Source organism: Trachurus japonicus, chromosome 18 (assembly GCF_045865225.1).
Source record: "Trachurus japonicus isolate A0001 chromosome 18, Traja_1.0".
In the NCBI taxonomy this organism is placed as follows: domain Eukaryota; kingdom Metazoa; phylum Chordata; class Actinopteri; order Carangiformes; family Carangidae; genus Trachurus; species Trachurus japonicus.
In genome coordinates this window covers 14,221,403-14,249,288 of record NC_140924.1, presented here as the reverse complement: position 1 = coordinate 14,249,288, position 27,886 = coordinate 14,221,403, and the positions used below count along the sequence as shown (strand labels likewise).

Genomic DNA, 27,886 nt, shown 5'->3' with positions numbered 1-27,886 from the left:
AGTAGCGCCGGGCAAAAACTCTTCCCAACAAGTCCAGTGTTTGACGACGTTGCTCTTTCATTGTGTTGTGTCCATTGACATGGAAGCAAAGCTCCAGTGCCAAAGCAGCATGTGTCAGTTGGTTTGTGGTAATCTGATTAATCACAAATTGATTTAAGAATATGTACATAGTAAGAACAACATAAATTAAAAAATAATTCACTTTGAACACGAGGCGTCCTAAGTTAACGTTGCTAGAGTTGCAGAAAAACTGTCCAATATCCACAAACTGATTTGTAACTTACTGTACACCACAAACCGACTGACGACAACCCAAGTGATCCCTTGGATTTTGAGGCCTCTGTTCATGATCCAGCCTTTGTTCTGTCTAAATTAAGTAAGACACTAAATACAGATTTACATACAACAATACTTTCAGTGGCTAAGTAGAATAAATGCTGTGTAAACACTTATTGTAGCATATTATTCTTCAGATCCAATAATTGTCAGTTTGTGATAAATCACAGAAACAAGTTCCCTCTGATCCTTATTATTGGAGAATTGTCTTATTGTGCAGTTGAGCCGAGTCCTTCCTCCTTCACTTTCACTGACACAACACAGTGACGGACGGGGGTTTGTGGCTGTGTTACCGTGACACAGAGTCAGAGTCAAGTCTTGACTGAACACACAAAGCGGTGACCTCTGCCGCCTTTACAGTCCCTCATCTGCCACTTTGCCCTTTTCCACACAAGGACGCAGTTTTTGCTTCCCCTTGTTTTCGAGCGTGGGGGTGTCCTGCTCCAGTTGGTGTAGCCGACTGGTTCGCCGCCCACCCACTCCCACTGTCCTCGGCCCTCCCTGTCATTCAGACCTGAGAAAAAAACAGTCAGTGTAAAGAAGTTGGACATATCATGAAATTTTAAGGCCATTGCATTGCATTGCATTGCATTGCAGTACAGACGTACTGCAGTGCGGAAAAAATACTGAACACCATCAATTGGAGATTGAAAAAAAAGCAAGATAAGATAAGATCTAATTATTACTGGTATTTGTTTTCTCAAAGAGTCAATAAAATATTATTGAAATAGTAGAGACATTAATCAAAATTCAGATAGCATCAATTGTTCAAGCCTTTACAACAGGCACTCCCAAAAAACTCCCTATATACACTGTGCTGTATTTTAGTCTTTGTCTGCCGTATAATCATCAGCTGCATTAGTGACAGTAAGTGTAAGGCCTCAGATATAGCTGTTAGACTCATATAGTTTATACTTTAATCAAAGATTCATGTTATTTTCCAAAATTAAAGTGCATTTTTTGTTTACCTCAAAAAAAAAAAAAAAACTTAATTTGAATCTTGATAAAAGAATCTGATGATACTTCCTATACACAAGGGGGGTCAAGCAATCTTAAATTAGGAATACTGTTGCAATGAATCAATAATTAACACCCACCTATCCAGAACGGTTTTCTTCCGCTGAGGTCCCACAGCCAGTCCATGTCAGCTTTAGAAAAGACACTTGCTAGAGTTCCTTTGTATCTGAAAATGAAAAAGAAAAAGAGGATAAATCTGTGTTTTCCTACTGAGGGGCGTAATTTATGGAGCACATCAATTAGATTATACAGCTCTTGAGTGTGACAGGAAACTAATCTGCAGAATGTTTGTGCATGCTCTTTGTTTTACAGTTTCTCTCCAAGTCTGTTTGTCTTTGAGCAAAAACAACCGTAGCCTACCTCTCCCTGCAGGCTCTGTTGGCCGCGGTCCATGTGGCTTTGTGCTCAGAGCTCCGGATGTAACAGTGGCCGCCATGGAAGGTCCAACCCTGAGGACACCTCTGAGCACTCACCATCTGTGGTTTGACAAAGAAATGTGCAGATATGTTGGTGTTTTTGCTGAACATAAATAATTCTTAATTAAAACATAAAGAATTTACAAGGAAATATGAGCAAGAGAAGAAAACACTGTGAAAGTTACATCTGTACATCTCCATATGGTTCTTCATCCTAGTTCTGCATAGACCTCTTTCCAGTCCTTAACTGCGAATACCTAAGGTCGTCATTCATAAAGACAGTACTCTAATCGCTATGCAGATGACATGCTATTCTACATAGCTGTTGATCCTGATGCTTACCGCTCATTGATCCCTTGGAAACTACATACATTTATGGATTACATATGAATCAGAATAAAATAGAGATAAACAATTTGGTGTGTAACAGGAAAGAGGGAAACTTTTCCTTTAATTTACCACATTTTTGGAAAATGTTACCACTGGCGATCCAACTTTCAAACCCCTACTGCCATGGTCAGACCTTTACTTTCTTCAGAGATACGAATAAGCCTGTGCATATTTGTATTTGAGGTAGGTTTCGCAGGAATACCTGATCAGTTGGTGCCCAGGGTTTCCAGGTGACACCATTGCAGTGAAAGAGCTGATTGGTCTTTTGGTTTAAGTGCAGGAATCCCATCAATTCTGGTACACAGGCCTTGGGGATTGTGTTATCAGCTACAGCCTATCAGCCACAATAAATGTGGTAAGTGTAGAACAACCAATACGGCATTTACATTGAAAAACAAACAGAAAACAAACTTACTCGGCCTTTAGTTGGTCCAGTTTTTTGAGGTTTCGAGATCTTTTTTTGAGGAACTGGTTTTGATTCGATGTGTGGTGCTGATGCCTGTTGACGTCCCCCTCTGCTGATCACACGGATGTTTGCTTTTCTGCCCTTCCTGGTTGGGGACGTCTCATCTTCTACTTGAACCTGCATGATGCCGTGATACTGGAATCAAAAGGACGAGAGAAATAAGGGATTGTTGGATTTTGAGGTTAGTGCAGGTTGGTATTTTCCATTACCGCTGCCTACCGTGTAAATGACGTCTGTCCCATTGTGAAGAACTGATGAAGGTGCAATCTGATGGATTAAACAGAACATAGATGGAACAAAGCCTCAACAGACCATGAGAATCACCAGCTTGGATAAAGTCCTTCCCACTTGAAGTGTAGGTACTCACAGACTTTGGATTGTCCAGAACCCTGAGTCTCTTTTTCGGGGGCCTAGGGATGTTGTCTCCACGGGACCAGACGTGCGATTCAGTGCCTAATGGGAGTTTCTCTAGTTTAATGGATCCATGTTGGGGGTATGTGTCCGACTTGATCTCTTTTCCCAAAAGAAGAGGAGCTTCCTGATCCTGTTTCAGCCAGCACCCTCCTGTGGTGTTGAAGATTAAACCGCCAAGGACAAATATTGATTGCTTTAGCTTTTAATCCGATACAGCACCTTTTGAAAATAAATACATTGTTCTCTGATCTAAAAGATACACAGCTTGGTTTATTTTATTTTTACCTCTTCCTGAGTCCCTGATGGTGATTTGAGTGCCACTGGTGCGACCAATTATTGTGCCTTCAGGAGAGACAAGCAGCACTTCAAACACTTCATCAGCCTCCTCAAGTTGGTCCTCAATGATGTCTATCTGCCAGCTCCTCTTTGACACTCCTGCACAGAGACAAACATCACAGCATGTTTTAGAGCTTCTGGAAATATGGTGATTGAAGTGAGTGTTAGACTTTTCCTAAGATTTTTACATCTCTTCCTAAGAATCATACAAGTTTGGATGGTGCATCTCGGTCCAACACATGGAGATCTTACCCTAACACTTTACTATTTGGATCCCTTAAGACAATTTAAAGGCTCCTTCCCTAAGCTTTCTATGGAGAGCACCAAACATCGGTAAACACATACCTGGATCAAACTGAATGAGGGAAGAAGGGCTCATGAGGAAATCTTTCCCAGCTGATGCAGTCACCTCCTTTACCTAAATAAAGAAGTACGTCTTTAAATCTGTTCCAGGACCAAGGATAGGGAAGCAATAATAAATCCAAACCCTGCACTGTAGTACTGAGAAGCTTTATTAATTAAACTGTGCTCAAGTTAATATTCTCATAATGTGAACATTCATCTTCAACACAAACTGTCTGCAGACCTTCACAGTGACGTATGAAGACTCTGCCAGGTTTCCTTTGCGGATGATGTCCAGAGAAATCCTTCTCTGCTTCTCACACATGGAGTACTCGGACTGAGACAATTCCACTTTGGACCAGCTGAGCTTAAGACTACAGAGACAAGGTCACAAAAGAAGGAGCCGTTTGGTGATCCAAGGTCGAGGTCAGTGTGACATCAAACTACTTTTAAGCCATAACTCATCTGAAATTCTTTTTTTTTCTTACATGTGAGGAGGTCCAGTGTTTCCCAAAGGATCAGACACCGTGAGCTCAAGACTGTCTGAGAGAGACTCCCTCTCTGGGTTGATGATGTAGACGATGGTTCTTTTGTTCAGCTCCACCTGAGAGAAACACTGTGTCACAAAACCACCTGCAACAGCAAAGAGAAACACTTACTTCTTCATTCCCAGTTAGGCTGAAGCACAGATGCAAACACACTTCACTCTCCAACCTGTAGTGATGTTTTCTAGATAACTGAAGTAGGGCGGGCGAACGATGCAGAAGATCAACTCTTCTTCTCTGCTGTCGCCGTCTCGGGCCTTCAGCTCCCGAGATGACAGGAAGATCCCGGATCGTCCGTCGCCTAAAGCCTCAGCTTTCCACAGAGGAAGTATCTTCATAACCTCAGGAGGTGACTTGTCCAAAGGCTTGATCTGATAAAACAGACATACAGTAGCTTAAAGGGATATTTCAAAACGCTCTCACGGACAAGTTGTGACATGCACATTCACCACGCTATCAGATAATAACGGAACGTTACTAGACGGAGTTGTTTTCGAGGCAAATGCAGAAAATGCTTGCTGAGAAACTGCCTCAGATGGAAACGCGCATCAGCGGTTTTGCATGAATTTACCTCGAAAACAACTCCATCTAACAACGTTCCATTATTTTCTCATAGCGTGGTGAATGTGCAGGTCACAACTTGTCCACTTGCACCGACAAGGTAACGAACCTAAAACTATAGGGATTAAGGCAATGGGCCAATTTGTTGAACTATCCCTTTAACATGGATATCATAGCAACATAAGTCACCTCGAAATGAGTGCCACCTACCTGGATAGTGAAAAACACGGGTTCCAGGTGTAAGCGCCCATCCAGGAGAAAGCCTCGATTGGTGCTGTCAGAAGCAGTGAAGGCGAACCGATCGATCTGCGCAGGCCCTCCGTCGTGTTTATAAGACAGCTCCAGCTCCTGTATGTGTCGGAGGGTGAAGTTTGATCCGGCTGTTAGCGCGGTGCCAGCTAAACGTAGCCTGCCGTACTGTGGAGGCTGGAGGAGGGTGAAGGTCAGGGCGCTGGGCGGAGTGTCGGGGTCAGACAGGGCCAGGCAGTCAGGACCCAGGATGATGGAGGAACCCTGAGGAACTGTGATGCCTTTGTTGGAGGATAGGGACGGCAGGACGCGGTCCACCGTTTCCACGATGATCTCGAAGCTTCCATTTCGGCTAGTCTTACCGTTACTCACAACGAACCTGTTGAAGTACACAACAGACTGGGCGTTAGACTGTCTCACCTTTATCTGACCTTCTACTTTGGCCTTTCCCTTTGTAAGTTTAGATCAAGTCTTAGCTACCACACTCACTGAAAGGTCTCCGTGGGCGTGCTGGCTCGGTTGTCGTGCACGTAGGCGACCAAGTTTGCAGCTATGTCCATCTGGCTGAAGGTGAAGATGGCCAGTCCAGGGTGCTTGATGTACTCCACATGTCCTTGAATAGGAGGGTTGGTGATAACATACAGAAGCTCCTCAGGCTTCTCTGTGCCATCAGTGGCGAGCAGGACGTCCGTAGTGAGAACCACGCGATCTCCTCGACTGACCCTCACCGGCTTCACGAAGATGGCGATGTTTCCTGGTGGAGGAAACAGTTAAAGGTGACATTAATACTGTATGGATTCACATGTGGCCTTGCAGTCATGAGGAAATTAACACATGCAGAAAATCACATGCCGAAAATCCATTCCAAACCTACAGCAGGATTCAAGTACCTTTCTCAAGATCTTTGATGGAGATGTGGAAGTGCTGTGGAGGTGATTGATTCTTTCCATCCAGCAAGTGGAAGACAAAGAAGTCCTGTGTTTTCGCTGCATGCAGGTCTGTGTGTACATAGCGCAGGAGGTTCATGTCCACCGTTTCCTGGGTGCAGTTTTTCCCAGCTGTCAGCGTCACCCAGTCCTGACCTTCCTGAGACAGGATCAGTCACAGTTAGGACACACAACGCCTCCCTGTGTCCTCCTCGTGTTTACACTGGCAGGTCACCATGAAACAGCACCTCCCAATGCCGTGGGAGTTAGGACATTGGCCACAGCTGAAGATGCATTACACTCAATGCCAAACGGCCATGAAAATTTGCGTTCTTGAGCATATCTTTGTGTACTTACTGAAGAATCTGCTTTTTCTGCCTTGTTAACCGTGCATAGCGATGATGCTATGACATCATTTGCAGCATATGTGTCATGGTGACTGAAGTGTCTGATCCTTCACTCTGAATTGCCATGGTCTCATTTATGGACCATCAACAAATTACTACTTAAATCTAACACAACCATTATTATATATAATATGTTGCATCCAACATCCCAAAATTCAAGAAAATTACAGTAGAAAAACTACAATAATTCCAATAGCTTCCAAGTCATGTGACCGAGTCACCCCAAACTAATGCAGAATGATCTAACTACTCTAGATGAATAAGACATACCACTTTGTACGGTATCTTTAGTGTTTATTCTATTTTATATGAATATTTTTAGGAAAAAATGTTGTTGTTTTTTCTATTGCTTCCAAGTCATGTGACATATTGACTCCAAACCAATGCCTAATGGTCCTACAACTCTAGATGAACAAGACATACCACTTTTCATGGTATTTTAGTAGCCTACTTATTATATTTCATATGAATATTTGTAGGGGGGGGGGGCTTCTCTTTCATTAGCTTTCAAGTCATGTAACTGAGTGACCCCAAACTATGGTTACCGCAATGCTCTGTGTCTTTCCAATCAACCTCATAATTGGTCAGCCTTTGTGATTAAAAACTACTACACATTACTGCACAAACCTTTAGTTGAAGTTGTCCTTGGGTAGGAACACTCTCAAAAACATACATGACCTCTGAAGAGGGAGTATCACTGTCCTGTGCCAACAGGGTCACACTGGAGATGAGCCGAGTCTCTCCTGGCTCCACCTCCAGTCCATTGTTCCTATAAAAACAGAAGATTGACATAAGTTTAGCTTCTCTTTTCTACAACCAACCATGTGATGGCTCACTTTAAGTATGTAACTGTGACAAAGGTACCAGTCTGACCTGACGATGTGAGGTTCCTCATCGTTCACCGGCAGCACTTTGACCATCACTTGTCTGTGTATTTGATGCTTGCCGTCTGTTAACTGGATGGTAAAACTATCCTCCATATTCTCAGAGTCATCATGCATGTACACAAGATCCATACCTGCAAACCAACCAACATACTACAATTAACACAAAATGATCAAACCACAATCCTGCATACTGCATACATCCCACTGCTGCATACTCAATTCTCCCTGGTCACTTGTGATTGGTTGGTTGGTTGGTTGGTCGGTTGTTTGTTTGGGTGGGTGATTAGATAATTGGTTGTTTGGTTAATTGGTTGTTTGGTTAATTGATGGTTGGTTGGTTGGTTGGTTGGTTGGTTGGTTGGTTGGTTGGTTGGTTGGTTGGTTGGTTGGTCGGTTGGTCGTTTGGTTGGTTGATTGGTTGATTGGTTAATGCAGCATTAGGATTTGCAGATATTATAACCTACCCCAGAGCTACACTGATATTAACTGTAACTCTACAGCTCAGATGTGTAAGTACCATTAATAAGATCCGTCATCGTAAAGTCGACCACAGGCGACTGGGAACTGGCCTCTCTTCTCTTGTTGACAGGCCTGTCACTGTTGTGGTTGATGATGCTGCCATGTCGAGGAGGTTTGACGATGCTGAACCGCAGTTCATTCCTGGGCACATCCAGATCCACCGCATGCAACAATGACGAGTCCAGCTGCTTCGTTTCCCCTTCTCGTACCTCATCGTAGAAAGACATCAACGAATATCAAACCACAAAATAAAAATGTCTCCTGCTCATTATGACCTTCAGAGAGGAGACACCATAAGAACTTACTGTGAAGTTGCGAACCAGAAACTCTGGGATCTCATCGTTTGTTGGGTTAATAATAATGTAGAAGGGAATATTAGTAGATGTGTGTTTTCCATCTGACACACAGAGCAAGAGCTGATCAGCTGTGGGCTCCATCCTCTCATGTCTGGACTGGACGTAGTTCACATGGCCGTCAATGACGTCTTTGTACAAAAACGAAGCTGGACAGAAAACACATGATATTAATTGTTTGTTTCACCCATGTGATTTAAACATATGTAATAATATTTACCTATGCTTATGCCCATGTTGCTTTTCTCAAAGCCGGGACTGGGCAGGACATTTTCAATGTAGCCGAACTGAGGTGGAGAAACCAGACTGACCACCAGCTGATCCAGGGCGGTGTCCTCATCAGAGGCCTTCAAATGAGAAGTGGTGATCGGGGCAGTTCCACCTTCACTGACCACAAAAATGTCGCCTATAAACAGAGGAGAAAGTTCTTAAACATCAAACTTAAATATAATGTTTCTTAAAAACAAAACATGTCCCCTTCATTGTCTATCTTCTCAATCTGGGAAAGTGTTATCAAACTTTAAATTATTACCAAACACGGGATCTACATACATATGTCAAATATTTTCTTCAGAGATACAAACGACCCACCTGTTGTCAGTGAAGGTGTTTGGCTGTCGACTGGAAACACGGTGATTTTGAGGTCGTACACAGGCAGGTTGTGTCGGGCCTGAGCTGAGCCCATGGTCCTGGAGCAGCATGAAGCTGAGGATTCAGTTTCTTCATCAGAAATGACAAAGGTGATGGTGTCGTGGTGAGGAGTGAGCCCGACCTCCAGTCCTGAAACAACAATATAAAGAACTTTTAGATGCAGTATTGACAGTATTATAGATAATGTTGGGAAGGTACTTATACAGTATATCTAGTAGTATATGTTGTGAAATGTAATAATCTGGAATATTATCATAAAATAATGCATATACCGAAATATTCAGGGATGAATACTGAAGAGCTGATATATAGAGCAATGGTACTTTATGTTTTAAAATGTGCAGTTCAGTTTTGCAGAGATAGTTTTGAGGTTTTTTAGAACATGGGTTTATTGTTACTGTAGTGTAAATATGTATGCATATTAACTTTTCCTCATTTAATTTATTTCCCAGACTAAGAATTTTACCAGAATCTTAGCATTCCTTCTTTAAAAATAATGATATACGTAATGAAAGTAGTTTATTTAGTGTAAGGCTCAGTGTATTGGAAGTGCTCCTCTGCTTCCCTGGATGTCCCTAGTATAGGCACCACATGGAATAAATTTAGCCTTTTAGTCTGTTGTGCTGGAAAAAAACTTCCTAAACTGAAAATAATAAACATAATATGTTTATAATTCAATAACTAACTGTGATCTATCCAGCTGTTGACTCAGTATTGATGTATTTGCAGTCACCTGTGTGTTTGTAGGTGATGATCCCTGCAGTAATATCTGCCTGGACGAAGCGATCGACCACGACACCGTCTCTCAGCACCACGCCGTGATACGGCTGCCGGGCGATCAGTACGGTCAGGCTGCTGTTGTCGGTGTCTGCATCAGAGGCGTAGATGTACTCTGCTGTGATGACGATCTCCTGCCCCTCTGCACAGCTCAGCACCGGTTTCAAACCAGCAACCAACACCGGGGCCTCGTCATTGATGGGATTCACCTGGAGATGAGACGTGTGAAGTCATTCACTGTGGTGAAACATGAAGTGGTGGAGGAGAAGTTAATCTGTCAACGAGAGCTGTTACCTTCACGTGCAGGATGAAACTGACTGAATTGGTTCCGTCTGTCGCAGTGAAGTTAATGTCGTCCTCCACAGTTTCTGAGCTGTCGTGGTTGTAACTGCACAGATGATACACAAAATAAATATTTGATGACGCATCACATTATTAATCAAAACGTTACTGTAAAATTAAAATATTGAAACTATGTTGACATTTTCATCAGTTAATATTTATGAGTTATTACAATTTCAGACAATGGGATGACATTGTAATATTCCAAGATACTAAATAAATCCATAAATAAATAAATAGCTGCATAAATGATTCAAGAAATTAATAAAAAATGTGCTTTTCATTTTGGTCTGAAACTCTGAGATAACCACACCCCCTCATTTAAATATAACAGAAAAAAGCTGGGAGGTAATTGCGGCATTATAAAATAATTAAATGTGGATTTACAAAATAAAAGTCCCTTGAGATAAACATTTGTATATATATATATATATAGTGACTGCACAAGTTTTTTGAAAATAAATAAATAAAAGTCCCTTGAGATAAACATTTGTATATATATATATATATATATATATATACAAATGTTTATCTCAAGGGACTTTTATTTTGTAAATTTAATTATTAACTTATTAAGAGCTTTCATATATATATATATATATATATATATATATGAAATATATATATATATATATATATATATATATATATATATATATATATATATATGAAAGCTCTTAATAAGTTTATGAAGCTTTTATTGACTTACTTTTATTATTGTTTCTCCATTTATTGACTAATATCAGAATTTGTCATGGCTGGTTTGATTTATTTGATTAAAATGGCCTAAGACCACACCCATCTTCAAATCCTTCATCTCTGATCTGAACTACAAAGTGCACACACACACTCACAAGACTTGCTATCTGTGGGAAAATCCCAAATTTAGTTCTGTTGGATGTGACCTCGGCCTCAGATCCACATGATGCTGTTGTTTCTGAACAGCAAAGCACCTTGAAGGTTTTTACTTGATCCTGTTTTATCTTTTTAATCCATGTGTCACCGTTAATCATCACTTTAACATTGTTTGTCAGTTTTACTCAGACACTCAGCTGCACTCGTGTGTCAAACATTAAGATATAACACAATGGAAATGATGTAACTAAATCAGCTCACAGTGCTTAAAGATATATATCAAACTCTAAGAGTTGGCACACACTAATTCAATTTATTTTCAAAAAACTTGTGCAGTCACTCGTTTTGAAAAATTGTTTTATAAATGCATCTTTCCTTAATCACTTTATTGGAAAACCAACATGTAAAGACCACAGAAGCTGATATCAAAATGTTGTTTTCCCGTTAAAAACATATTTATAATAACCCTGTGATAATTCTCCCATTATAACCGTGAACATTTCTCAGTTGTCCTGAGATAACAAGATCTCAAGATAATGTAATCGAATAATTCTCTTCTTGGCTCAAACATAAAACAGCTGCAGTGGACAACAGAGACTTGTCACTACCAGGTTTTTAATAACAGTCTGAATCTAAAACCTTTAGTCTTTTAAATCTGATGTGACATGAAGAAGGAAATGTAGGAACCAGGATGTCTGACCTCACTTTAAAGTGTTTCAGGTCCTGCACGGTGAAGGCTTGGCCCGGTGTCAGCGGACGACCGCCCAGCTGCAGAGCTCCGTGCTGTGGTTCCCTCTGCAGCGCCACCTGCAGGCTGTCCTCCATAGAGTCCACGTCCGACATCAGCAAGTGCTCAGGGCCCAGTCTGCACTCCCCACCCTCATCCACAGTCAGAGCATTGGTGATTACCTGAAAGGGAATATCAACTTTTTTATAAACACACCTCCACATGTGTTGCATTAAAAAGAGATATGAATATGATGTTGTTTCCTACTTGTGGCGGCTGGTTGTCTTCTGGCATCACCGTGATGTTGAAGCAGAGCCCAGTGACTGTTTTGCCGAGATGGTTGGTCACAGAGAGAACAAACTGGATGTACTGGGGGTAAGGGCCGATGTCCATGATGGGAGGCATGTAGGCTACTTTCATGAAGTTCACTGCGTGCTGGAAACATGCAAAACAAATGGACGGATGATTATTGGTAAAGTCCATCTCACTAAATATACATAAATCAGGGCAGTAACAGACGGAGTACTGCACTTGTATATACTGTGGGTGTATTTTTCAATGTGTGTACTTGTTTTTCTTGGAAACTAGAAAGAACTCTTACTCATAAAATGTATTTCCTCTTATTTTGAAAAATCTAATAGACCAAATACTGTGTTCATCACAGGAGAAAACCAATCACAGACAACTGTCAATGTCCTAATGATGCTATAAACTACTAAAAGATGAGGCAGATGAAGAGACAAGTGTCTGATCTGCAGTCAGTGTTTGAAGGTTTAGAAGTAAAGACTGATTAAGTTTTAATGTTTACAGTGTTTAAATGCAATTAATTTAAGTCAGCGTTGAAAACGTTGTGTTTGCTCCAGCTTTTAGCTAAATGTAATCATGCTAATTGCTATTATTATCTTTTACTGTCTTATTTCTTTCTTTTTCTTTGTGATGTATTGCTATGCCTCTGTAAAGCACTTTGAATTGCCTAGTGCCTTGCCTTGCCTTACATTGACCAAACGTTGTCACTGCCTAAAAAAGTAAATAGGAAAACAACAAGGCCTCCTCCAAATAAACTAGAAACTATTAGAAAATGATCACCTGTGTGAAGAGCCTCAGCACCGGTGCACTGGAGTCCTTGGTGAATTTGGGTATGCTGTCCACCAGGAACAGTCTCCCAGCATCAGGAGTGCTACACATCAGAGCAGAAGAACAATGTTCAGACCGAGTGCTCCTCCACCATTTGGTGTTTTTTTGTTGTTTTTTTAGAAGGTGAGGTTTGCACTGACCTGTGGGTGCCGGCGTAGAAAGGTGGAGTGGTGACCGTGTAGGTGAGCTCACTGTCTGGAGACTCCTGGTCTACGAAGTGAAGCTGCTGTCGGGTTATGTGGACCACTTCCGTCTCTTTGACAATGAGACACCGGGTGGAACCAGGAACCTCTTTAGGCGGCTGGTCTGGAACCGGCTCTATGTGGACCATCACCACCTGAAGCAGCAGTAGATTATTAGTGCTGGTTTTTTTAGATAGTCAACACTATTTAAGTATCTCCAAGCCCATTGGTTGGATTGCTATTCTTCTGGTCCCCAAGATGAGTGGCCTTCTTGTTGCTACATCTTGTTGCCATACATCCAGCAGGAGGATCAATTTGTTGATTCTCTGACCCTTAATCTGGTCCTATCAATACGTGAAATGCTACAAGAATCTGTAGGACAACTGGATGTACAACCTTGTCACCATCGGACTATACAAAACAAATCAAAGATGTATCAGATCAGTGTAGGGACTATAGATGGAAATTAGCTGTAAACTAAATCTGGTGCAACCATCTCTTCATTTTTTTTCTGCAAATGATTAATGTAATTGCACACTGTCCCTTTACTAATAATAAACACCTAGAACTGTCAATCCTTTACTTGTAGGTACTGTAGGACTGTCATCAATCCATTGTCTTAATAAAGCTACAACCAGCTGGTTCAAGCATAATCCCCAAATACAAACTTTATATGTGAGGATCCCTCATTAACAGTCTATTACAGTGTTACTGTTACTCACCTGAGGCTCTGACAGGTTTGGGGGGTCATGGAAATCAGACAGCACCACCTCAAAGGAGTCATCAAACACCTCGTTCCCCAGGTGTCGGTAGTACAACATGGACTGAGACAAGTCCCTCTGCAGGAAGTGGCTGACGGGGTAACCTGGATTCAGATCAACACCAACAGAAAATGATGTGTTGAGGAAATACAAGAAGACTAGAAGATAAAAACCCTGTTCTCCTGACCTGTGAGTCCTGGTCCTGGCATCTTCATGACCTCTCCTGCCTTGGGGGGTCGGGTGATGTTGTAGAGGATGTAGTCGTCGCTGGAGTCCATGTCCGAGGCCTGGAGGGTGGAGCCCCTCAGGAGAGCCATCTGGCCCTCAGACACCTCCAGAAGCATGTTGGTGATGAGGAAAGGAGGGCTGTCGTCTTTGGGCAGGATCTTGATGGGGAACTTGTGCCGGGTTTGATGGCGGCCATCTGTGATACGGAAGATGATGAAGTCTTTGGTCGTGTCACTGTCGTCATGGTAGTAACGGACCACGCCTGCTCTGACGTCATTGACGGTGAACATGAAGCCCTTTCCTCCTGGGGATTATAACCAAACAACCACAAAATATTAAGAAACTTTAAAAATGTCCCAAAAGTCCCAAAAAGTGTGTTGTACCTCTGAGAGTGAGCCGCCCGTGCTGTAGACCATCCACAACGATGATACGAACAGCGTTCAGGTTGTCGTTGTCCACAATCTGGAGCTGCTCCCAAGTTATTGGACGAGACTGACCCTCTAACAGACTGAGACCTACAAAACAAATTAATCATAGAAAACCACATTTAGCTACATAACTACAGTGGAAATGTCCACCTGAGAGTCAATAGCTGTGGAGGAAGTTTCTGTGTTCAGAAAAGCAATCGTCTTCTGCTCAGGATACAGTCTCCAATGTCTTCTTTGGTGTAACCGAGCTATTAGATTAGGTTCATTAGATTTCTACTTAGTAACCTTGTTTGACCAGCACAACTGAACTTTATAAATGTTTATTTAAACCTGGTAAAACCAAGATCGACCAAACAACACCAAACTGTAGTAACATCAAAACAACCGGGAAAAACAGCCCAAAAAAGTTCCATAAAGCTGCAAAGTTGATCCAAGTGGCTTTGTAACCACTAGCAACCCCTTTTGCATCACACATAGTTGCCATAGTAATCATTAGAGTAAGCATTTTCATTGCACGGATGCTAACATACCCATGTTCCAGGACACTCTGGGTGCATTAGTGTCTGCGTTCCTTACAGACAGGTGAACAGTCATTGATTGGCTCCTCTCAAAGAAAAAATCATGAACCTCAAATTCCACCTGTAAGGAAGGGTGGCAGAAAAAAACAATTAGCAATGCAAAAAATTATTGTTTGTAAATTGCACAAAATTCAAGAAAAGGATCTCTTACCTCGTAATTTCTGCGTTGGGTGTGTGAAGAGTTTGGAGGCTGATACCCAATGAGCATGTCGTTGAGATCCAGCCACGTGAAGGAGGAGATCGGGGAGGTGTGATCGGACAGGTGAGTGATGAAGCCGTCCACGGGCGGTTTGGTGATGTTGAAAACCAATCGCTGTTTAGGAGTTTCCTCGTCCTCAGCATCTAGTGTAGCAGTGGAGAGTGGAGTGAGGATGAACTGGTCCACCTCCAGGATGAACATGGACATGAAGGACGGTTTGGGAGGCTGGTTGGACATCGCTCCGATGACCCGTACTGGGATCCAGGCTTGTTCAGACTACACCACAGCATGGAAAGGGAATGAGACCGCAAAGATTCAGGTATTCAATGGTATTTTTTTGTCACATTTATCACCAGTTCTTGTGAGATATTGTACCTTGTGGCATCATTAGATACATCCAATAGGTGCTTATTAATTAACAAACTGTACCTTGGTTTGAAACATATACATGTGTAAAATTACTGAGCTTGCACAGGCAGGGAAGTACCCATTACCTTATACATGCTGCTACTCCTTGTGTCCATGAGGACCACTCTGATTGCGATGTAGTCCACATCTGGAGATGGAGGATCTATGTGCTGATACCTCAGCCCCATCATGAGGAAGTCGTCACAGGGAATTTTGGTGAACTTCACCAGCTTCAGTCCCTTCAGGCAGTCCTCGGATTTACACATGGCCCTGGCTTTATTATCTGGATAATAAAACCACAGAGATAACACAATTTAGACCTTTTGTATTCTCATTTTACATTTACATTGACATGTTTTTTCTGCTGCAACAGAGGCTTTACTTGAGCTTTACTTCTTCGCTTATGGATGAGCTTGTGATTGGGGATTTCCTTTCATCAGTTGCCAGTCATGTATGGTTACCTAGTTGTTGACGTATGGGGATGAAGCTCTCTGCCTCGTCCCCTCTCTTGGTGGCTTTCTCTGGCTCTCCGGTGACCAGCTGACCGTGGGCAGGAAGGTGGTTGTCGTGGCTACTCAGATGGACACTGCACTCCAGGCTGGACCTCCTCTCATAGTTGAAGGACACCACGTTGCCATCCACGGCATCAGTCAGGCTGTAAAACTCAGGAACCTCCAAGGACTTAGGCCCCAGCTTTATGACGCTGCAGTCTGGCTCTATAATGTCCACATGGAGGGTAAACAGCTCCATGTGTGTCTCTGTCTCTGTGAATCTGGACAGAACAACATCAGCGGATGATGCTACTACAACAACAACAACAACAGGAAGACAGAACATTTTTAATGGCACTCATTGTAGACGTTGTACCTGTACAGTCGAAGCTTGACAGTGTCCTCTTTTAACAATGGGCAACCGTTATGGATGTACTTCACCTCGTCAGCCAGATAATGGCAATCAAACACCTGAACACAGACAAAAAAAATACAAAAACACATGGTGTAATAGCTAATAGAATTTGGAAGAACTAAATCAGCCCTTAGGTTGTCTGTACGGCACATTGTTACATTTTGTTGCTCGGTGACATCTGGTCGTAACAATTATGACAGGATCAAATTAACCATACTTTTACCAATCACCATGACAACAAAGGTAGTCTAATGTTGAGGAACTACGTGTTGTAACCCAAATCACCATCATTTCCTAAACCAAACCTATCTATTACTGATATTACAGCAACACTGCATCTCTTACATATTATGCTGATGACGCCATGTTTTACATTCATGTCAAATCCATAGATCCCAGAGAAGACCAACATTTTTGCTTTCTGATCATCGTCTTGATCAATTGTTTCCAATCAGCTCTAAATCAGGAGCTAAATATGACAATTTAGTTATTAATACAAATACAAACATTATAAGCAATTGCTGTTATTATCTTTTACTGTCTTGTTTCTTTCTTTTCCTTTGTAATGTATTTTTCTGTTTTGATCTTAATTAAATAAATGGAAAAAAAATACACAGTACACTGTTGAATTCAAATGAAAGTGGATTCTTAACTCCTAAGTTAATAAAAGGCTTCATTGTTGTGACTATCACTCACAGTGGAGTGGAGTGTTTCAAAACCAGTCCTATAATTTCCTTTTCTTCTTTTAAACGTAGAACTCGACTCATGTAGGACATTCAGTGGTTGGCCGTATCTGTCAGCACAGAGTCATTAGACAGGAGACGGCCCGTCTACCTGGACAACAAAGGAACAGGTACAGAGAGGTCCCTTCACAATCTCTCCCCCAAATATGAAAACATCTCTATACCCTGAATGAACAGACTGAACACTGGGTTGGTCCACACATGGAGACACATACAATCTTTTAGCTTAGTATAGGCTCTTACATTGACCCAATAATAGACAATGTGGGGTTCATGTAGAAATTATATTCCCACCATAATGTGTTATGTATAAAAATCCACTCCTGCCAGGAGACAGAATGGTTTTCATTCACTACATTATTTTTTGTCCATCTCTTGCTATTTTAAGGAGTTACTCCCATCTACTTCCAAATCATGGTCCCTTGAAAATCTCAAAAATGTTGCCAGCCCAATACCAATCATCAACAATCATTGATTGCTCATGCCTTTTCATATGCCTGAAGAGTAGCCTATTTGACTTATTTTTCCATTAATTTCATAACTTGTTATTAGTTTAATTTTCTTGTCACAGTCTAAAGTTGAAGTCTAAGGGTTATAACCATGACTGCAAAACATGCATTAAAGGGCAAAGTTGTCATTTTAACATTTATTGAGTAACCTTTAGTAACACATTACCAAACATTCCACCTTTAAAGTGTAATCTACACAACTGATGGAACGCTCAATTAGTAAATTTCACTGTTGTTATTTTATGTTGTTATTTTTGTTGGCCTTTTTCCATTAGACTGGGGGCCACTAATGTATTTCCTTATCGACAATGTATATCTTTCATATGATGGACTCAAGGGGTTAGGGTTTATTTTTGATATATTATAAAACTAGGAGATCTCACCATGAGACCATGAAGTAATCTATCAGGGCACTGAGAGCTTGTCATCATTATCACAACACCTGTGATATATTACGTCGTTTCCTACACGTTAGAGCTGACAGACAGCGCTACGAAGGTGTAATAGACACCTTCAAACGACATGACTTTGTTTTACTAGTGATGGTAAATTGCCTGGAACACACAGGGGTGGTGTTCACCGCATGGGGATTTTTCCATTACCTGAGGCACCAGTTTCCCCACTCGTTGAGTTATGGGCTCATTTAACACCACCTCCACCTTGCATGCATCCTTCTGTCGGGGAATATGGAACTGCAGGTCGCCCTCGTCAAGGTAGGCCGACTGACCCCGTTTCACCTTTAAACCCTTATTGACTTTGACAAGAGAAGCGTCTATTGAGCAGGTCAATCCCAGCAGCAGCAGCAGTGGTGGCAGCAGAAGCGTCCAAGCCACAGTTTGACTCCGTGAACCCATCGCTGTCAATCACGAGGAAACTTCCTGCAGGGTCTTCAAGGATTAGCTCCAAACAAAAGCAGGTCTGCTCTCAGAAACACACTTTGACAGGAGGGGAAGAAGCTACATTTTCCTCTGGTGGTTCAGTGATTCTTCTCCATGGGTACAGGAGTTCACGTCAACAGTCAGGCGCTGCAACGCAACAAAAAGATAGAGGATTTTTCATTTTTAACTCAACATATTATCTGTTGTGCAAAAGTAGTAGTAGTAGTAAACCTTTATTTTACCAGGCAAGAATTGCTAAGAATACATTCTTATTAAGGCAATGGCCTGGTAGGAGGTGAAAGACCTCCTAAGGGGAAGGGAGAGGGGGAGTATAACATTAAAATATAGACAATAAAAGCACATACAACAACAGTGACACAAAAGAAGAAAGACTAAAGACAATAAGCCAACATAATGCAATGACATACCACAAAATGACAGTTAGTTTGATGTACAGTGACATACAACCAGTTATGTAAGGACAGAGACATTAAAAGTAAAAACAGTGATACTAGACAACCATAAATGAGACAGTAACAAAACAACAACAGTAACAGACGGTGTTAGTGATGTTAGTGAGATGACAGGATCAGAGAGAGACTCAAGTGCAAAAGTGCAAAACTCAACTGAGCGTGGAGTTTGGTAAAAGATACTGAGAACATCAGCTTCAAACTGTTACAGCTGCACTGCAATATGTTGTACCATGCAATAAACTGTTTATTTTTGCCGTAAAGTTGCACATTTAAACCAGCTGGAGACACATTTAGTGGCCAGTAGAGGATCTGCAGTTATATACAGGATATACGGGAATAGACCAACACTGGTTCATGATTACTGTGATTGTTTTTTCATTGTTTAAAGTAATAATTAGAGTTTTTCACCAGCTGCAGATGAGGCCCAGGTCTCCTATAAACACTGTGACTCCTTCTGCTCTCAGCTTGTCAGGAAATATGTTCATAATGAATAAATGTTTCCCTGAGGCTGAACACAGTCTCTGTAGTAATGACATGATTTTGTCTGTGACTGTTGCCATATATGACTCACCCTCTTTACTGCTGAGGAAGACTGGTTTTTACCACCATTATTAAAAAAAAACACTCACTGACAAAATTCTCATAAAACAGGAACTTGGAGTTTCTGAATACAATGCTGCTATTTATCTCACTTTTGTAATAATATCTTGCCGGCGCTGCAGCGGAGATTAAGGCTCATAGTACTAATTACTCCTCTCTCTGCAGGGAGCAGTAAAGTTTCATCCTCTCTCGGCCCACATCCCACTGAGGGTGTGTGGTGGTGGAGCTGTTTTGTATTTGAAAACAGGCTTCAGATGTCATACTACCACATTCCTTCAGCGCCAAGTCTGGGACACCTACCCCAGACCTCACGCAGAAAGCACCTTGAACAGAAAAGCGCTTTATAATCAGCCGCGGTATTGGGGGAACATGTTATAGCTTGTCTCCGTGAACAATGCTTGTGTTTGGAGAGCCGGAAAGATCATGTTGAAGGAACCCGAGTAAAAACAAGATTCCAAATGGTCACAGTCCTTTAAAGCTCCCTCCACCTCAGGAGAGCTGTAATGTGCTGCTTTTGTCCATCCTAAAAACTCAAAACATCATAATTTTCTTGCTTTAAAGTAAATTAAACAAGGATAACACACTTGGTTTTGCCTGGTTTCCACATGATGTACTTGAAATGATCACTGGTATGTAAAATATTAGCATACCTGTGCAGCATGGATGATTAGAAACACCTGATTTTTTTTTTAAATTATTAGCAAAGTTACTGAAACAATACTTCAGTCCTGGAATTTGACTGCATCCCAAGCCACAACCAAATTGTTACAAATTTGGCCACAATGCTCACCTGGAAGGAAAGTTATCCTGATTACTATATTATTACCAAGGAATAGAGCCTATTAGTTTAGTTTAGTTTAGTTTAGTTTAGTTTATTTATTTAGCACACATTTAAATTAAGGGTGCATGGAGGGAACGAAGCCGATTGGCTTGTACATTAAGTTCCACCCCTAACAAATTACAACAAGACAAATTTCTATGGCTAACAAATAAACATAGAAAAAAAGGAGATAAAGTGCATACATAATATTATACAAGCAAAATGAACCAAAATGAGAAAAAAATGGAGAGATAAAGAGCAAAGTGATCAGTGACAAATAGAGACAATAGAAATTAAAAAAAAATCATTAATTGAAATCATAAAGACAGAGTAAGGATGTGGGATATGGAGAGAGCGGGAAATTCAAGAGAAGTTGAGATGCATTTTTAGCTGCTTTTTAAAAAGTGGATAAGAAGAAATGGATCTTAGTGAAGGAGGTAGTCCATTCCAAAACATAGGACCTCTATAAGTCATGTTAAACTGATGGTGTGATATTGTGTGGTATTACCAAAAGTACATGACAGTCAGATTGAGAACAGATAAAGTGCAGGATCCGGATGAGCACATACTACATTCATGCTACTTCCTAAGCAAAACAAAGTCCAGCTGCATGCCTGAGCTGAGAGTAGATCACATCTCAGCAGATAACAGCCTGTCCAGCATTGTGTCACTCTGAACGCCTGCACGTCACTGATATTTACTCAGAATGTAACAAGCACAAAGGCCTCGGTAATCTGTCCTGGTAAAGATTTGGATGGCCCTTTGACTGCTCTGAGTCCCAGTGGGGAGGCTGCAGATGGGAGGCGGGAGTGCTGGGAAAGGTCCTAATGTTAAGCTGCCTGGAGCACTCTGAGGGTCCTGTCCCTGTTTGCGGTTGATCCTTTTTCCTGTTTTGGCAAAGCTTCATGTTACAGTTGCTTTACAATACAATGCCAACGAGTCGAGATGCATCCATCCAGGGAAGTGGAGTATAGGATAAAGTAAAGACCACTTAACCACAGTCACTTTGAAATAGCCCCGGCCTCACGTCAGGACTGAGCAGTTCACTCTACTAACATGTCATTCAGACGGAGGCCCAGCATCTGCTGAGTGTCAAAGCCGACAGGTCTAATGACAGACTACATTTACATTCCCATGAGCCTGTGGTCGTACGACACGGATTCCCTAATCCAAACTTAAACAAAACATCAGTGTAGGACGGTACGGTACCACTCTCCCTGTTAAAGGCTTCTCCACACATTTAACAAATGATTTCAAAGGGACAATTGATATTGTTAGTGTTCCTGACCAGTACCAAATGTAGTGTTGGCAGAGAATCCAAAACAGGAAGGTAGCCTATCATCAGCTATGTCCACACTTCTTTGTTTTGATCTTCAAACACACTTGAAAACAGCAAAGACCAATTATCCCTGTTGGTTTAACCTCTGGTAATTGAGGCTGACCCAATCAGAGAGCACCACTGGCGTCTACATCACTGTTTCCAGAGATCTTTGTTTCTACCTGTCCACACTACAACAACGCAACCTCAGAGTTTTCAAATTAAAATGGTGTTAGGAGCGTTTCTGAAATGCTCTGTTTTCAGTGCTCAGAAACTTGTGGGAACTTCTGATGAACTCCAGCCGCCAAAAAAATGTCAATTACAGGTCAACGGCAATACACACTATATTAGCAGCAGAAGTCAGAAAGTCAGTTAACTTCTGCCTCAACTTGTGTCTGAACCTGGCCCGTTTACTCCAACATCTGGGCAGAGTCCGCCCATGAACGGTAGCATCTGAAAACTTGTTGTATATGGTCCAGATTTAAGCCATGGGACTGGGCCAGAGGAAAACAAACAGGTGGCCCAAATATGAGTCAGATTTATTTTGCCCTATAGCTACTTAAAGTTTGCTAATATTTGCTATGTTCAGTCATACTAGACCAGGTTATGTAGGTGTCATCGAGGGCACAGCCTCGATTACAAACTAGGGATGTGGGGAGGGAGGGCGTAGAAGAAAAATGCCTTCAAGTTGCATCATTGGCTGAATAACAATGTCTTGCTGTCTGAAAATTAGATTTTGACCAAGTGTTCCCCAACTTTATGAAAGTGCAAGACTAAATCACTGGAGTTTCCTTTAATGATTTGTTTAACTGAAGCTCATCAATGAATAAGGCAAAGCAGCAGCTGTTAGAGACGTTTATAAAAAGACAACTTTCCAACATTTTTTCCTCTGCTAATATGCCTCTTACAATTGAATGGTGCACTAAATCTATCATTAAGTGTGTCTCAAATGTTATACAGCACAGTTCTTAGAAGTTAAGCACTAAATATTTGACTTACACCAGCTGGTACCATATGCACCATATGCTTTCTGTCTGTTTTGTGTTTTTCCACACTCCACCCGCTACATAGCAAAAAGCTTAGGGATAATAATAAAGACTCATTAAGGTCACATAACACAGCTGATTTACATCCTGCCTCGGCCATACCACAATCTCAGCGATGGACACACAAAACACGCAGCTATGAGGGAGTGTTGTGTGTCACAGCTGTGAGCAGCAGCAGCTTCTTCTTCTAATCTTAATAATGACAGGGTCCAAAGCAGCCAGCAATTTTCAAAGAAAAAGACAAACCATCGGGGTCTGAGCAACGGGCCAACGTTTGGCTGCCGTCCAGCAGCAAGAGTCCAGACTGTGCAACACAAAAAAGTCTCACAAAGCTCCTGAATACAACAAGAAGTCAAAGCTGAGTGTGTGGTAAATGGGTCATACTAGTGCTGTCTTGTGCAGAAATGTTCATGTTTTGTGGATTTAAATCGAGCTAACAATGAATAAACCATCAGTGATGAAGCCGGTTAAGTTGTAACTGTGACATTTAGCTCACTTAGGCTCCAGTTAATGATTATTATTACACACCTGAACGAGAGCGCTCCCCTGCATAGATGCACACATGCATTTAGACATGTCCTTACCTGATCTGCTGACATCTGGTCCTCCCTCTCCTTCGTCTCCTTCTCCTTCTTCTCCTTCTTCTACTACCCCTCCGTCCTTACCTGCCTGCTCTCCTCTACTTTCAACCCCAACTACCTCATTGACAGAATCTGCCTCACTCCTCAGCCACTAACTCCACCCCCCAAGAGAGTGAGATGAGTAGTGAGGGAAAAAAGGAGAGGGAGGAGCAGGGAAGGAAGAGCTGAGTAGGGACTGGCCTTCCTCCTCCTCCTCCTCCTCCTCCTCGTCTTCTTGCTGCTGTTGCTGCTGTGGGATCAGTAATCGGAGCGGAAAAACCTAAAGACAATCACCGGGCTCTGAGATCAAAGTCTCGTCCAAAGTGACTGGTGGTTTGTCATTACTGAACAGAAGTGGGTAAAGATAAAAGGCCCCACAGTGAGGAAAAGGGACTTTGTGTATTTGTACTGTATTAAAAGGATAAAGTGCTCACAGAAAGTACAGACAGGTGACAAATGAAAGGAATAACCACTCCTTGTCATTAAGGAATCGGATGAACACCATTCTCTATGAATATAAAAAACCATCATATGGTGTTCTGATGATTCTGTCCAACATCTCCCATTGGTCTTCAATTGGGATTCATATAATTTCCATACTCATCAAACAATGAGCATCAATAGAAATGTTGATGATCACTCAGGACAACTTTGGACTGATCCTTGAATCTAAGCAGACAAATGAAACCAAGTCATGCCTCAAGATGCCGAACCTCAACTTACCCCCAAAGTATCACTGGTACCATAGGACTAGAGAAGTCTATTTACCACAGCCTATAATTTGTCACTTGTCTCTATTTACTGCTGTTTGTTGTATTTGCCCTTAACCTTGAAGATATTGTTAGGCACTTTACTACAGGTTGGAGAAATGGACTTTGACTTAAATTAATACAACTAAAAACAAGGGAAGATGAAGTGGGGTTGGAGCATGTTGGTGTCTATCATGTACGCATCCACATATGTAGAGAAAGAGAACACGTACCAGCCAGTTTCAGCGACAGCAGCCTATCGGTATCATCTGGTACTATTTTATGGATTGTCTTTTTGTTCATGATCACGTTCTTATTTTGCCGGTAAATTCTTTACAATTTCCAAAATATGAAAATGCCATTGAAAATATTGGGGGAAAAACACATTAGAAGCATTCTAATAACTAAGGGCCAAAATGGGACAATGTTTCTCTAAATGTCTTTCAATCCTGCCACACCAGTTGTTCTGTAGAGAACCAGCAGAGGTCAGTAAAGAGCTATGGTCCTAATATCTGAACATTTGACAGGTTGTGTGATCAGTCCAACCAAATTAGACCAGGACTGATTTCTCGGATCAGAGTTACAAATAAAAGTTTTCTTCCAATGACTCGATTGTCAAAATTGTTAAAAAAATATATCTATGTATAGATATATTTTTTGATTGATTTTATTCTATTTTCTTGGCAACATTGTACACTGAACAAAGAAAAAGGCTCACGCACATCCAGAGTGTAGCCAGGTGCTGAGTCCAGGGAGGTGAACAAGAAGAAGAAGAAGAAGGGGACTTGCCACACTGTATGCTCCCAAAGTTTACAAAAATGTATTAGAGGACTACATAAAAACGAGACAATGTTTCGAGCATTGTGCGTCAGGTCGAAGAGCTCAGTGGTATATGGTCCAGGTTTAGGCCATGGGACTGGGCCAGAGGAAAAGCTCTTTGTCAGGTCAATTGACCATTGACCTGACGAAGAGCTCAATGCTCGAAAAGTTGTCTCGTTTTTATGTAGTCCTCTAATACATTTTTGTAAACTTTGGGAGCATACAGTGTGGTGAGTCCCCTTCAACATTGTACACTCACATCACAATTTGTCTGATTTTTTAAATACATTGATAGTTCGATTGGTTGAGTGGTTGGTTGGTTGGTTGGTTGGTTGGTTGGTTGGTTGGTTGGTTGATTGATTGATATACCTGAGATGTATACCTAAATACCAGGTATGCCAATCGTATACCTAAATACCAGCCAGGTATACAAATCAAGCAATCCTTGCCTCATATGTTGACCGACTGAAGAGTGGGCCTAAGCCTCCGAAACTTGAAGACCATCTTAATGTTGGGGTTCTTGTCCTGTTTCTGAAGGCCTCTGTCAGATCCTTGAACTCATCTTCCTGCCTGTTTCCGATTAATATCAAAACAATTTCTTTTTTCAGTCAGATGACTGACGAAAGCCTTGTTTGTATTAGTCTATGATTATATCGTATATCATATCTGAGGCTGCAGTCGTCATAGTCACAGTCACAGTGTGACTAATTTGTGGCCCAGTGCTTTCAGCCACTGCATCAGCCTGTGGTTGTCTGTTCAGAGCTGCACAGGACCGAGGCTCATTACAGTCCATGGTAGAGTGTTTGTCAAAAGGAAGCAACATTCCTCAGCTTCAGAGTGGACCGCTTCACTAAGTCCTGACAGCCCCTGTGGTTCCTGCATACCCATTAGTGTACAGACTGTTACACTACACTGCCAGATGGAAACTTCAGCGGCGCTCTGACAGGACAAGAAGCACAGACACGGACGGGGTGGTCGCATCAGACTGGTTGGAAATAAAATAAACTCAGAATGGTTCGAGGAGAGCGCGTTGGGTTTTTTGACGTGACGCTGGTCGTCTTCCTCCTCCTGCTGCTGCTGCTGGGCTCCGTCACGGGCCTGCTGCTGATGGATCACCACAGAGATGCGGACGATGACCAGGAGCTCAACAAAGCTATTCTGGAAATGCTACATATCAATAAAGTTTCTGCGAGCCACCAGGCCAAACCACATCCCTACATGAGGAAGGTCTATCTGCGACTGGACTCACTGGAGGCTCAAGACTTCGGGAGGTCAGATGGCACGCTGGTGCAGAGCTTCCGAAGTGTTGTCGGTAAGTTTGATATCACTGCAACTCAATTCATCCAAGCAATAAAAGAATGCATTTTTTTGTTTGACTGCAAGATGCTGTTGGTGGTTGATGGAAAACACATAAATAATGACTATTTTAAAGCAGCATATACTTATATTTCTTGGCCATTAAGGTGCAGCAGAAAAAAAAATGTAATTCAGCAAAAGCATACCAAATTTGTGCAGCAGAAAACAAATTATTCAACAAAAACATACCAAATTTTAACCTTAAAGGGTTAATATTGGTAGAAAACATGTGGCGTGTAACAGTGGCACTAAACAGTCCACGAGGAGATATCCCTCAGAAAACACCTGCTGGAAACAACAGGGTTAATGAGTAACACTGTGATCGGACCAAAACAGTCCTACATTTGAGCCAACGCCAATGTGAAGATATTGACTAGTGCAGCTTTAATTGTCTTAAGCAGTTGCCTAAAACTGAGCATTAATTGACTGGAAATCATCAAAAGGCATTGACGAACTGACTTACAACTGTTTTGCAGGCCGAACTGCGTTTACTCAACTGAATGCATCTTGAATTTTTACAGAGCTATTTGATAATGTTGCTACAGTATTATAACTTCGCCACTGTTCGCATCAACAACTGTTTACTAGCCAGTCTTGCCAAAAGCTTTGTTATTGTGTTGACAAAACAATGAAATGGACCGGTTAGAGCTAGCTTGTTAGCATGCTAACTTTAGGAGGAAAAAAAGAAGAAGTTTGATGCTGAACTAACAATGCACAACACTTTAAACGACTGTTAATGCTAACTTTAGCTATGTAGCAGTGCCCAAACTTACTATTTGCTCCCTATTAAATGATAATTTTCTCTTCTTTTTCTGTTGTTGTGACTCACTCAGGCCCAGATGAGGCTCCTGCAGGCTGGATCTGGTTCAATGTCAGCAGCCTGAACCCGTCCATGCTGGGAGCGGAGCTGGTCCTGTTCAGGAAAACCCTCCACCCCCGTCCCCTCAGTGTGACCGTCACCCTGCACAGTGTCACCGCCTCTCGGGGAGCTCTGCAGGAGAGTCCGGCCCTGGAGGAGAGGCTGCTGACCCTGGACCAGCGGCCTTCCTCTGGATATGACGTGTTTGATGTGTCAGCTGTCCTGGCCGTGAAGCCCGTGGAGGTGGTGGGGTTTCAGCTGCGATACACAGATGAGAGCGGGAGTCTGGTCCTTCACGAGGCCCTGACACAGAGTCTGTACTGTCTGAGCAGAGGCTCTCTGAGTGAACCCTTACTGGTGCTTTACCAGGCTCACCCCCTGCACACCTAAACCCACCGGATAAAAAGCTGTTTGAATGACATGAAGCTGGTATACAAGTGTTTTTATTACGGCCTATCTAATCCTTTCAGTGCTACTCATCTCTGATATGTTAGATATTGTGCAGCAACATAAGCAAATGCCTGAGATCATAATGGTGTGGATGAGGTTTTGTACATTTTGTTTTTCACACTAAATCAATAAAATGTGTTGGTTTCTTATGTTTTTAAGTTGTTTGTATAGTTTTGAGCTTGACCTGCTTCTGTCTTTTCTTCTGGGTCTGTGTATTTAAACAGTTCCTCCCAGATATAAACGATGAACTGTTATTATTCTGATATGATCTCTGGAAAACAAAACATGTTTTGAAACTTTCCACTG

General features: G+C 41.8%; 2 protein-coding genes across 3 annotated transcripts; one reads left to right on the top strand and one right to left on the bottom strand.

Annotated features, from left to right (window-relative positions):
• On the bottom strand, positions 1–27,312 carry frem1a (Fras1 related extracellular matrix 1a). Of its 2 annotated transcripts, none has more exons than XM_085758911.1 (37): positions 27,101–27,312; positions 18,195–18,617; positions 16,302–16,396; positions 15,896–16,206; positions 15,521–15,717; positions 14,979–15,302; positions 14,780–14,888; positions 14,205–14,336; positions 13,781–14,125; positions 13,555–13,697; positions 12,791–12,987; positions 12,603–12,693; positions 11,784–11,951; positions 11,490–11,698; positions 9,887–9,980; positions 9,549–9,801; positions 8,756–8,944; positions 8,385–8,570; positions 8,117–8,313; positions 7,810–8,020; positions 7,279–7,423; positions 7,033–7,174; positions 5,963–6,158; positions 5,562–5,826; positions 5,034–5,451; positions 4,432–4,633; positions 4,206–4,350; positions 3,962–4,091; positions 3,721–3,793; positions 3,325–3,474; positions 2,993–3,189; positions 2,845–2,892; positions 2,575–2,760; positions 2,362–2,493; positions 1,714–1,829; positions 1,434–1,519; positions 1–850 (listed from the first exon to the last, which is right to left on the bottom strand). In XM_085758911.1, exons 2-37 carry the CDS (start codon positions 18,444–18,446, stop codon positions 648–650), a joined length of 6,537 nt encoding a protein of 2,178 aa, XP_085615037.1. In that variant the 5' UTR covers positions 18,447–18,617; positions 27,101–27,312; the 3' UTR covers positions 1–647. The 2 variants fall into 2 exon arrangements, with proteins under 2 accessions (XP_085615037.1, XP_085615036.1); XM_085758910.1 differs by lacking the exon at positions 27,101–27,312 and adding an exon at positions 23,312–23,558.
• Positions 25,784–27,560, top strand: LOC146968890 (uncharacterized). The gene is made up of 2 exons (XM_085758912.1): positions 25,784–26,227; positions 27,105–27,560. The coding sequence occupies exons 1-2, from the start codon at positions 25,927–25,929 to the stop codon at positions 27,518–27,520; spliced, it is 717 nt and encodes a 238-aa protein (XP_085615038.1). The 5' UTR covers positions 25,784–25,926; the 3' UTR covers positions 27,521–27,560.
• The last annotated feature ends 326 nt before the right edge of the window (positions 27,561–27,886 follow it).

Coding starts and splice junctions, on each gene's coding strand:
- LOC146968890 (XM_085758912.1), top strand. CDS start 25,927: ATGGTTCGAGGAGAGCGCGTTGGGTTTTTTGACGTGACGCTGGTCGTC. Junction 26,228..27,104: donor GAGCTTCCGAAGTGTTGTCG/GTAAGTTTGATA, acceptor TGACTCACTCAG/GCCCAGATGAGGCTCCTGCA.
- frem1a (XM_085758911.1), bottom strand. CDS start 18,446: ATGGGTTCACGGAGTCAAACTGTGGCTTGGACGCTTCTGCTGCCACCA. Junction 11,699..11,783: donor AAGACAACCAGCCGCCACAA/GTAGGAAACAAC, acceptor ATTCCCTTTCAG/GTAATCACCAATGCTCTGAC. Junction 7,424..7,809: donor GATGACGGATCTTATTAATG/GTACTTACACAT, acceptor GTTGGTTTGCAG/GTATGGATCTTGTGTACATG.